Source organism: Camelus ferus, chromosome 3 (genome assembly GCF_009834535.1).
Source record: "Camelus ferus isolate YT-003-E chromosome 3, BCGSAC_Cfer_1.0, whole genome shotgun sequence".
Lineage (NCBI taxonomy): Eukaryota > Metazoa > Chordata > Mammalia > Artiodactyla > Camelidae > Camelus > Camelus ferus.
Genome location: NC_045698.1, coordinates 109,468,154 through 109,480,446, shown reverse-complemented (window position 1 = coordinate 109,480,446; position 12,293 = coordinate 109,468,154). Strand labels below are relative to the sequence as shown.

General features: G+C 41.5%; 1 protein-coding gene across 4 annotated transcripts in view; it reads left to right on the top strand.

Moving 5' to 3' along the window:
* The window catches only part of GEMIN5 (gem nuclear organelle associated protein 5), a 40,624-nt gene that overhangs the window by 26,200 nt on the left and 2,131 nt on the right, over positions 1-12,293 (top strand). For 2 of the 4 annotated variants that reach the window (XM_006194858.3, XM_006194857.3), the window contains exons 19-27: positions 1,030-1,125; positions 1,528-1,665; positions 2,669-2,816; positions 4,415-4,534; positions 5,070-5,280; positions 6,774-7,025; positions 9,213-9,375; positions 9,971-10,475; positions 11,776-11,872. In XM_006194858.3, the coding sequence (XP_006194920.1) occupies positions 1,030-1,125; positions 1,528-1,665; positions 2,669-2,816; positions 4,415-4,534; positions 5,070-5,280; positions 6,774-7,025; positions 9,213-9,375; positions 9,971-10,475; positions 11,776-11,872 (1,730 nt within the window). Of the gene's footprint in view, positions 1-1,026; positions 1,126-1,527; positions 1,666-2,668; positions 2,817-4,414; positions 4,535-5,069; positions 5,281-6,773; positions 7,026-9,212; positions 9,376-9,970; positions 10,476-11,775; positions 11,873-12,293 lie in introns of all 4 variants that reach the window. The other 2 variants (XM_032477182.1, XM_014567855.2) reach the window with 1 other exon arrangement.

Sequence of the window (12,293 nt, the reverse complement as noted above, 5' to 3'; positions counted from 1 at the left end):
TGAATGAATAAATAAATAATTTTTTAAAAAACAGGTGCCAACAAATGTCCAAAACTGTTTTCTGTATTTCTGCATTCTTTCCCAAACATCATTGCCCTGCATCCCGCTGCCAGCCTCCCCATCCTGATCCACTGTCAGCATTCCCCAAGCCTGTGCGGTATAATACTCTGCTTTTCTGTTAAAAATCCAGTTGTTACCAGCCATCTGTAGGCTGGGGTTGGTATGATGGCTTAAACATCTCTGCATAAATCAGTTCCATCAGCTATTTTTCTCCAGTAAGCAATATCTACATGTAGCAAAAAATTATTTGCTTATTAGAAATATATCCATAATATGGCAGTTCCTTTAAAAATTTTTGATGGGAGTTTTTGGTTTTAATTTTTCAAAGGCCTCCTCTAATGCATGTTATTTTGATATCTGAACAACTTTATGTGTTGAAAAGGGATGTACATGGTAAAATGAAATTCAAACAGTATAAAAAGAAAGCAGATTTCCCTTCCACCCCGACCCTACTCTTCCATTTTTTCCCTGAAGCCACTCTACTATCAGATTACTCAGGTGGCTTTTTCAAAAAAAAAAAAAAATGAATAATGAATCCCTTTGTGGTAGATTCTGGTTTATAGAGGACGTTTCTTATTAGTTTTTTTGGTTTGTTTTTTTACTGCACTTAAATACACTGGGGTTGTTTTCTCTTTTTTTACTTAAATACACTGAATTTGGGGTTGGCTTTTTTACATTTCTCTTTCTTCCCCACATCTTTTTTTTTTTTTTTTTTTTTTTTTTTTTTTTGAGCAAACTGCAAACTAAGCTGTCTCATTGGATTTTGCCCAAGCTGAGCCTAACAAAGTTTTTCATATTCGGCTATCTTTGTAACCAGCAGGGGTCTCTGTTACGGTTGAACAAGGGTACAAGATGCTTTTTCTCAGCGTCTGAAATGGGAATTCTAGGTGTACATTTGGAAGTAACTAGACAGAAAACAGTTACCTATGAAATCACTTCATCTGAATTTTTGTCTTTTTGAATTAGCAGAGCCAAATGAGGATGTGTCTGCTGATCTTGAGGAAAGATTTCACCTGGGGCTGTTCACAGACAGGGCTACCCTGTACAGAATGATTGAAGTTGAAGGTGAGGCAAGTCAGACAACACAGTGCTGTCTTCCTTAACACTCTGTACCTGCCTCTTTTGTGGCTGCCGTCCTGTGGCTGGTAACTGTCGGTTTTACGTGTCAGCTACTAGGTTTGGGGCTCCCCTATTTGCATATTCACACCCCACCTCCCATCGTCGCAGGACCGTAAACATGCAGCGCTCACTCTGAGTGAGTGACAGTGCACGTGAAACTGAGTGGGTGGACAGGTGACTGAGTGGGCTGCACGCCGCATTGTGAACACTCTGGGAAGTGACTCACCCATCAGCCAGAGACTGCACATTCTAGGGGTTTGTTCCTCACTTCCGTCCTGCCTTTTTCTTAAGTCAGTGCAGACAGACATTTCTGAAACATCTTACAGATGTTATTTCTCCTCCAAACAGGAAAGGGGCACTTGGAAAATGGCCACCCTGAGTTATTTCACCAGCTCATGCTTTGGAAAGGAGATCTAAAAGGTGTTCTCCGGACTGCAGCAGAGAGAGGAGAGCTGACAGACAATCTCGTGGCTATGGCACCAGTGGGTATGTTCTTTTCAACAAAAACTCTGTCATTTCTAGGATATGTTGACTAAAGATAGATGTCATCCTGAAGGCCAGCTTGGCCATGTCTAATAATTAAAATGTACATCCCTTTGACTCAGCAGTGCTAATGTAGGAATTTTACTGTACCCACTCATGCAATATGACAAATAAACACAGACTGTCACTACAGCGATATTTATAATACAAAAGGTCACAAGAGCCTCCATGTCCATCAGCAAGAGACTGGTTAAATCCTGTATATCTGTACAGTAGAAGCTACTACAGAGAGCCCAAAATGAGGCAGCTGTGTGCACTCTGATGTAGAACAGAGCTCCAAAGAACAGTAAGTGAAAAGAATCAACGTGTAGAAGTACAACAGAATATTTATACATGTATGGTTATATATTCATAGACTATCGCTAAAAGTTTCAAAAGGAACTGGTAATAATGGTTGTCTCCAGGGAAAGGAATTTGGATAAGTTTGGGTGGGAGGGTACCAGGATAATAAGGAAATTTTTTATACCATACTCAGTTTTTTATCTTTTTATTCAAGTATGATAGGAGACAGAGAGATAGAAGTACACAGGTTATGAGTGTACTTGAGATTCACTAACTGAATACACCTTTGTAACCAGCACCCACAGCGAGAAACGTAGCATTACCATCACCTTAGACGCTTCTCTCATGCTCCCTTTCAGTCAGTCTGCACACACTCCAACAACAGTAACCACTATCCTGACTTCCACACTCTTGTACTTTTGAAATCTGTACTGTTTTTTATGTATTACATAATCAAGAAACAATTTATATTTCATAACAGGCATAGGGAGAGGTAGGTGAAACAGATGACCTGTAGTGGCTGTTGAATTAGTGCCTAAATGTTCTGCTTAATGCAGTGACTGAAAACAAGGCATTTTCAACCCAAATTTTTTTTAACCTGCTTCTTATTTAACCACATTTTTGTTTCTTCCCTTCTTTCTATTTTTTTTTTTTTTCTTTTAAGCTGGTTACCATGTGTGGGTATGGGCTGTGGAGGCTTTTGCCAAACAGCTGTGTTTCCAGGACCAGTATGTCAAGGCTGCCTCTCACCTGCTTTCTATCCACAAAGTGTACGAAGCTGTGGAGCTGCTCAAGTCAAACCATTTCTACAGGTCTGTATGGCCCGACAGTTGAACCACTAGTTGGATATAATGTGAAATTAAGCTACCTAACAACTCCACTTCGAAAGCCAGCATAAAACCTTTACTGTAATTAAACATCTCAAATGTACAGAAATATATGTACCATCTCTGGCTGGTCAAAGCTCAGATGTCTCCCAGCCCTGAGTGAGCTCTGGGAATTATTCAGCTTCAGTTCTCTGACTGTCCTTTGTCCAGCTGTAAAGGCTTTCCTACATGTGGGTGGCTTTTGATTAGCCAGACTCAGCAGGACCCCTAAGCACTGCCATAGAGCTCTCTCTCTGGACAGCTCCTTCCCTCCTGTCCTGCCCTGCAAATCCCAATCTGCTGAGGCTCTGCTGGGGTTCCCCCCTAGAAAAATGGCTTCAGGCAGAAAGCCAGGGCCATGAAAAGGCTCACATCCTTTGCTTCCTTCTCTCTGGGATGACAGTCCTGTGCTGCCTCGTGTCCAATATCTGAAAACAGTTGTTTCATACCTGTTTTGTCCAGTGTTTTAATTTTGTGACAGGAGGCTAGGTCTGGTCCTAGTTATTACTCCATTATGGCTGGAAGTGGAGGTCTCAGAATACGTACTACTTAAATATTACTCTGTCTCAATCACCTTAGTCTAAAACACTTTTATTCCAGCTCCAACTTTATGTTGGCTGCAACCAAGAAGTTGTATGTCATTTGGAAAATAGTAGTCCACTTAGTTATATAGGTCCTCCTCCAGATGTTAACATGTATCATTATAAAGTATCAAAAAAAAATCACATTCCTTACTTGATCAGAAAAGACTTAAACTTCTGGGAAGCTGTCAGACTCACAGCTAAAATTCTAATTTTCACTCAAAAGCTCTAATTTTTATCATTGGCAGCAGTACTGTTAGTTGTTTTCTGTGAAATGACAGGCTTACTTTTGTTCACTTTTGAAAAAACATCTGCTAGATACTCAACACTGAGTAACTGTCATTTGTTATTAGTCATTCTTTCAAGAAGTAGTAAGATTCCATCTAAAAAAAGCAGCTAGTTCAGCTTGCAGTTCATTTGTACAAGATTTTTCCTAGGACAACCATCGTACTTCGGAATGCTGCAAAAAACACAGAATATTCTTCCCATTTTGTCACACAAAGTAGTAACAAGCCATTGTAGGATTTAATGAAATTTATCATTTTTCCTGCTTTATCAAAAGCATTTACTTTTTTTTTTTAACTACAAGGGCCACTACCTTGATTCTTGCTCAGATGCCAGCAGTTTACCCAGCAATGCTTTTACACAATCAGTACAAATGTCAACACAGTAAGAAAAGGCACGTAACCTCTTGACATTATTATAAAAATAGTTTTGACCTCATGAACCCCTTGAAAGGGCCCTGGGGACTCCTGGGAATCCACAGACCACAGTTTAAGAACTGCTGACCTAGGTTAAGAATTGAGCGCAGTACATGGTTTTAACTTGCCATGTAATGTGGAAATCGTTTTTTTATGGAAGTTGGAACAGGACAGGCCACACAAAAGGGATGATTTATCCTATCCTGCAGCCTCTTACAGAGGAGCCTTTTCAAATTAGCTAATGACCTATTTTTGCCTCTAGGGAGGCTATTGCAGTTGCCAAGGCCCGGCTGCGCCCAGAGGACCCGATCCTGAAAGACCTGTACCTCAGCTGGGGGGCCGTCCTAGAAAAAGATGGCCATTATGCTTTAGCAGCCAAATGGTAAGTCTGAGAGAAACAGGAGCCACACCCAAGCATAGAAGAGCTTCTGCCAGGAAGAGCAGGGCAAGAACTGAAAGTATTAAGTTTAGAGGTGGAGGTAAAGTGACCAGCAAATTAAAAACCATATGTGTATTAAACCCAACTTCGTAAGACTCATCAGGATCTACCCAGTTGGTATTTATCTAAACCACCATAACTATGTAAGAAATCCTAGTTAGCAGACTCAAAAATTACACCTTTCTATAGGGAGGTCTTATATTATTAAATACGAAAAGCAGGAGGGAATGACTCCTCCACTTGGGTTCAACTCAGCAACTGTTGCAGTTCCTTTATTTCCTTAACCTGTATGATGCTATCTCTCCTTCTCCGTGATGCACTGGCCTCAGCCTGCACAGGGACAGCTAGAGGCAATGACATACCCGGGACCAAAGGAAGACATGCAAGACAAACTGGACAGAGAGAAACAATTTGACCCTCTGGGCGGCAGGAGTAGGAGACCTGCTTATGACACTCTGAGTTTTCTTTTGTATTTTAGCTATTTAGGGGCCACTTCAGCTTATGATGCAGCCAAAGTTTTGTCAAAAAAGGGGGACGCGACATCACTTAGAACTGCTGCAGAGCTGGCTTCAATCGTAGGAGAGAATGAGTTGTCTGCTTCCCTGGCTCTCAGATGTGCCCAAGAGCTGCTTCTGGCCAGGAACTGGGTGGGAGCCCAGGAAGCCCTGCACCTTCACGAAAGTCTAAAGGTCAGTCTGTTACTGCCTTTTCCTGCTTTTAAGAGGGAAGAGCCCCTGATCCTTTTCCGAGTTAAATTCCAAGTGAGTTACCTGGTTTCACAAGCTGTACCAATTTGGCTGGTATCCTGAGAAGTGTCCATCAAGCCCCGGCCATACCACGGCTTTCAGTTGCCGTGGTCAGAGTAAGAGATAATATGATCATTGACAGTAACTCCCACTGTTCAGCAGTTGAATGGACTAGTCCACTCAGCCCCTGGGCTGGCCCCTGGTGTGTCTTCCCTGATGTCATCAGCACATCAGTGAAGAGAGAGAGGGTCTGCTCTGAAGACAGAGAGGGATTAGCTCTAACAGAAATCAGGGTGCTCTGCCTCGAGCAGCCCTCTTCAGCTATAAGCCATAACAAATCTGGAGTGAAATCAAAACATTTTGTTAAATATCTTGTTCACATCTGGTTAAAAATGAGTAACTTAACCACTGTCTTTTTTGACACATCAAAATAGAGATTATTTTAAAAGCTTCAGCACTCTCACCTAATTTCTAAAACATGCGTACATTGGGTCCATTTTAGAGAACTCTGCTTGCCAGATACTTTGTAAACTTTTTCAGTTCCACTTTGCCTAGTAGAGTAACTGGGGCTAAAGGCAGTTCTAGCTGAACAGTCAAAGCCCAGGAAAAATGTTAAGTAGATTTCTGGGAACTGCAAAATAAAAATGGAGGTGAAAGATAGTGTCACTTGGTAATTATTTATAAAATGACCAAATCTAGAGAAATTTTAACTTATCCACAACAACAAAAAAGTTTCCAGAATGGTTATTTAGCACTTCTAACTTTATGCTAAATATTGTTCTGACAAGGGCTATTTTGGCTATATGAAACAGAGACCGTCCCAAGTTTAACTGAGAAAATATTGTAGGGTACACAAGGAATCTCATGGCAACTGAAAATCCAGCAAAAATAAAGATTTTTCTAGGCCTTTTCTCTGTGCTTCTGTTCTCTTCCAGCTGATTCCCTCTGCCAAACCTGCTTGGACATGGCCCCTAACCATTGCCCCAGCTCTCAGATCTCCACAGCTTGCGTACCCCGGGATCTTCTGCCCATTACGCTTTAGCTTCTTTATTCCCTAATCTGCGGCTTGGGCAGGAGGAAAGAACTGGATGAGTCCAGCTTATCTTTTCTCAAACTGGGCTATACAAGTCTTAGGTGGCTGGCCTGTGTGTGGCTAAATTTCAGTGAGTAGGGCTGTAGTTGGGGTTCCCTGGTATAAACGTGGTTGCCTGCGCTCCAAGGGCTGTGGGTAGGAATCCCCTAAGTGGTACCCGGAACACTGGTCTATTAGTTCACTTCTTTTCCCCTCACACAAGACTCAACACTGGGCGGCAGTCCACTGAGGGGGTTCGGTTGCTGCAAATGCAAAGGGGGAGAATGTGAGAGATTAGAGAAAATTCTAGATAATTAAGCACTTCCCTGTGTAACAGTTCCTCTTCTTTGTTGTTGGGTTCCAGGGTCAGAGACTGGTGTTTTGCCTTCTTGAGCTACTGTCCAAGCACCTGGAGGAAAAGCAGCTTTTGGAGGTCAAAAGTTCCTCTTCTTACAATGCTTGGACCGCAGGCAGCGAAGGGCCCTTCGTGGAGAGAGTGACTGCGGTGTGGAAGACAGCCTTCAGCCTCGACTCCCCAGAGCAGTATCAGGCAGCAGTTCGGCAACTGCAGAGTGTCAAGTACCCCTCTGCTACAAGTAACACTCCCTCCAAACAGGTGCTCTCTCCGTGGGAGCTTCTGATATTAATCATTCAGTACTAAGACTTCTTTAATCCATGTCTAGTATAACACAGAAACCAGCAGAATGCCAGTCTGCATTTCAGAAAGACTAAGGCAGGCCAAGGAAACCTAGAAAGATCCCTTCAGACCAAGTAGAGCCCTTTAGCTTTGAAGTTAGTCTTAGATCAGTATTCCCTTTTTAAAAAAAAAAGTCTAAAAATAAAGAAAAGCACAGAGACTAATAAAAAGTACCCATCAATTAGAATTAACACCTGTTCACATTCTGTCATCGTTGCTTCATGGAGAATTTTGGTTTCGTTTTGTATATTCTTTTGTTTTTGGTAAAAGAAATACAATCAAGTTGAAGTTCCTCATGTTCCCTTCCTCATTCCCATTCCCCTTCCCTAGCTCACCAAAGGCCACAGGTCAGACCACGTGTGCTATTTTGTGGCTTGATTATTTCAGTGACCTTGTTTGTCAGATCTATCCACATTCATACAAAGAGAACAAGCTGATTCATACAGCCACCACACCCATCCTATGAATACTTTTATCTATTTTTTCTTTTGAAAATAAAGGAACATTGTATTTTTGAGAAAGGAGATGTCCTCAAATGGTATCGCACTTTGGAAAATAGTTTGTCAGTTCCTTACAGTTAAACATACATATGCACAATGACCCAGCAATCCCACTGCCGAGTTTTTCACTAAAAGAAGTGAAATCAAATGGCCACAACTTATACACAGGTGTTCATAGCAGCTTAGTTAAGAAGAGCCAAAAAGTAGAAACAACCCAAATGTCCATCAGTTGGTGAAGGGATATACAAACTGTGGTGTAAAAGTAACAAATTACTAGTGTAAAAATACTATCAGAGAATCTTGAAAGCATTATGGCAATTCAAAGAATGAAGACACAAAAGACTACATACTCTACTGTTCCGTTCATATGAATTCTAGAAAAGACAAAATTATTACTGGCAAAAACTAGATCAGTGGTTGCCAGGGGACAGGGAGAGGGGAGCTGACTGCAAAGGGGCACACAGGAGTATTTTACAATGAAAATGTTCTATGTCTTGATTTTGGCGGCAGTTACACCATGTGCGTGTGTGTGTGGGTTTATCAAAATTAATCAAACTACACACTTAAAATTGATAAATTTTCTTAATTACACTCTAGTTTTTTTTAATTAGAGCTTTTGGTTCCAGAAACTCACTTTTTGTTTTAATTAAATGCAAATATCAAGGCATTTTCTTAACATGAGCAGACTTTAACACCAGACAGTGCATGTTGCAATGCAACTACATATGAAAGTTTCAGATGGGAAAGCAAAAATGGGTGAGGGGGGTGGAGGGCCTTTCTTAAATGTAGACTGTATTTCTTCCCACATGTAGTTAATAGGAACACTTTTTTTAATTACGTTTTTTATTGAGTTATAGTCATTTTACAATGTTGTGTCAAATTCCAGTGTAGAGCAGTTTTTCAGTTATGCATGAACATACGTATATTCATGGTCACATTTTTTTTCACTGTGAGCTACCACAGGATCTTGTATATATTTCTCTGTGCTGTACAGTATAATCTTGTTTATCTATTCTGCATATGCCTATCAGCATCTACAAATTTTGAACTCCCAGTCTGTCCCTTCCCACCCCCACCCCCTTGGCAACCATAAGTTTGTATTCTATGTCAATGAGTCTGTTTCTGTTTTGTATTTATGTTCCTTTTTTTTTTAGATTCCACATATGAGTGATCTCATATGGTATTTTTCTTTCTCTTTCTGGTTTACTTCACTTAGAATGACATTCTCCAGAAACATCCATGTTGCTGCAAATGGCGTTGTGTTGTTGTTTTTTATGGCTGAGTAGTATTCCAGTGTATAAATATACCACATCTTCTTTATCCAGTCATCCGTTGATGGACATTTAGGCTGTTTCCATGGCTACTGCAAATAGCGCTATGAACACTGGGGTGCAGGTGTCTTGTTCAAGTAGGGTTCCTTCTATACAGATATATGCTCAGGAGCGGGATTCCTGGGTCATATGGTAAGTCAATTCCTAGTCTTTTGAGGACTCTCCATACTGTTTTCCACTATGGCTGCACCAAACAGGAACATTTCTGGTATCATCCAGTGCTTGCTATGACAGGGTGTTTGACTGAGATCTGACTCTCTAACTCCTCCCTCCAGCTCCTGCTTCACCTTTGCCATGACCTGACCCTGGCAGTGCTGAGCCAGCAGGTGGCCTCCTGGGACACAGCTGTGGAAGAACTGCTTCGGGCTGTAATGCGGAGCTACGACTCAGGAAATTTCACCATCATGCAGGAAGTGCACTCAGCCTTTCTTCCTGAGGGTAAGTGACCCCCCCAGTTATGCAGGGGCCCACTCACTAATGGATGCTATAACCACAGCCCAGTGGTGTGGCACCAGGAGTACATAGGTCATTGAAAGACAGAGACAGTCACTTAGTAGAAAGTTTGAATTGTCTTATCCAGGTTCCTAAGAGGTAGCCCAAAAGACCGAGCTGTTTTCCTTTACCTGGTCCTACCCCCCTTACTGTCTGCTACATACTTTCCTACACAGAGCTAGAGAGAGAGAGAGAAATATCAGTGTGTTCACAAGTTAGTAAGAATGGAGAAGACATTTCTTGTTACAGAACTAAATCATTGTGTTTTTTCAGAGACACGGTGGGATCTTACCCCCAGAGCCTTCAGTAGCACAGATGGAATACTTTTTCTGTCATTCTTGAAGTGGTCTAGCAATGAGAACATCATCCTGGGCTAGGAAGTGTTTAGCTCTGCTTGGCTTTTGATGGGAGGCATGTAGTCCCGTGAATCACATGGGGGATGTGATCTGCCTCTTGGGTGACAGGAAACAACATGGGGGCAGGAAGCCAGATTTCTGGCAGATAAAGAAATGCACAACCCTAAATCCTGTTCTTCTCCTAGGCTGTGACCACCTTAGAGACAAACTGGGTGACCATCAGTCCCCCACCACACCAGCCTTCAAAAGTTTGGAGGCTTTTTTTATTTACGGACGTCTGTATGAATTCTGGTGGTCTCTCTCCGGGCCTTGCCCTGAATCCAGCATCTGGGTAAGGGCTGCTCACAGAAGGATGACTTCTGTTGAGCAAAGCCAGCAGCTGAACAATGTCAGCCCTGAAGAAATTGAGCCCAAAGCTTCTCAGCCAGAGCCAAGCAGGCCTCCAGAACTAGACGTGAGACTCACAGAAGAAGGTGAGCAAATACTGAGAGCTTGTAAGGAGCTCTTTTCAGAAGAGCATGCCAGTCTCCAAAATTCACAGAGAACTGTTGCTGAAGTCCAAGAAACCCTGGCAGACATGATCCGCCAACACCAGAAGAGACAACTCTGCAAACCTACGGCAGATGGTCCTGCTAAGAATGAACCTGAACAGGAAGCAGAACAGTCCCTCTCTGGTTCTCAGCACCAGTGGTGAGTACTAATTCACTACCAGGTGGAGCTAAAAATACCCTGCTGGATTCTCACCTAGTGCTTGACGAGACTGATCTGGTCACTTGGAAGCACCACAATGTAGTCATTAAAGCACAGGCTTTGGAGTCAGGTGTGGGGTTCTAATCTGATCCTGCTCAGTGACCTGACAAGAGTCTTAGTGTCTCTGAGCTTTAGTTCCCTTGTCCATAAATGGGAGTACAAACTCCAACCTTGCTTGAGAATTAAACAAAATCACAAATATTGTTAATAACAGTAGTACAATAAACCCTACCTTTGTCCAATAAGCGTAGATTCCCCAAAAAATCAATCATGTAAAAAATGGGAGTTGCATTATCACATCATTAATGAAAACCATTGTTTTTCACTTGTTCGGTAGTATACCAAAAAACACACAGAAGAGTAGTGTACAGAACTACACGCTGAGCTGAGAAAATCCCAGATGACCAGACTGCTGTATGTAGCATCTTAATCACTTCTGTTGAAATCAGGGGCCAGGTGGATGGCAGCAGCCAATCACCAATCATTGTACAGCCCATCTGCATTACCACAGGGCACTTTTCTGTGGGCATCTGCAGTGCTAAGCAAATACTGCTTGGTTATTCCAAGTGCCTTTTACCTTGATTATATCCCCCCAGCACAGGGCCTAAAACATAGTAACTAGTACAGTCAATAAACATATGGCTGTTATTGCTAACTTTAAAACATTAAGAAGCTTTGAAATCCCTACTTTTTTTTTTTGCTCTAAAAATACTCCCATTGACATCTTAAGTCAGAGTTTTGAGTTACTTTTCTAGTAAGCTCCCACACTCTAGGCAGCCTTAGGTTTGCTTTTAATAACAGGAAAAGCACTAAAAAGTTATCTAACCCAGCAGCTCTTAACCTCTGGATCAGAGGAGCCCTTTGAAAAGCTTAAGACACTCCAGAAAAATGTGCATCCATGCATCCCATGGGTAGGAACTCCAGCTCTGTCTAACCATTCCCCAGAGAAATCCAGGCCCTCTGCACTTGGCTGCAGGTTGAATCCCCTACAGGTTCTTAATTTTCATTGGAGCTATATGTCTAAGAAGTGGGGATTTGGAAAATGGTGAGGAATGATACTGCATTTTGAAAACTATACCACATCACATTAAATTCCCTTCTCTTGGCCTTTGTATTCAAAGATGAGATAAAGACCCAGGTGACAGAGTAATTTTGTTTATAGGATAATATAATTTTGTTTATATAGATAATATGTGGGGCAAGACATATGACTTGTACTTTTTTTTATTATCATTACTAGTAAAGAAGAAAAAAGTGAGCCAGTTTCTTTGCCTGAATTAACCAAAAGGCTTACAGAAGCGAATGAGAGAATAGCTAAGTTTCCTGAGAGTATTAAGGTAAGATTTATATAGCAGATCATTTGGTAAAACATTACTTTCTGTAATATCACTTGACTACACCAGATTCTTTAGTGGTCATCTACTTCTCTGTTAAGTTTCTAAAATCTCTGCATATTTGTATATGCTTAAAAAATTCAGGATCCTTTGGTTAACTAAAATGTTTTATAAGAGTAGAATTACTGACAACACAGCAAATTTCTAACCTCAGTCTTCAGAAAAATCTAACAAATTTTGTAGCTGGAAGTAAAATAAAATTACAGTTGCTACCACGTATCTGATTGCTTACAGATGGATAGGTGTATCTGGATGTGGCCCTTAAGTAGTAAGGGAAGCATCATGTTTTGAATTAATTTGAGTAGGGCTCTGGAAAAAGTCTGGATCTTTTGAGAGGGACACCCCAGTTTTGAGTATCATCTCT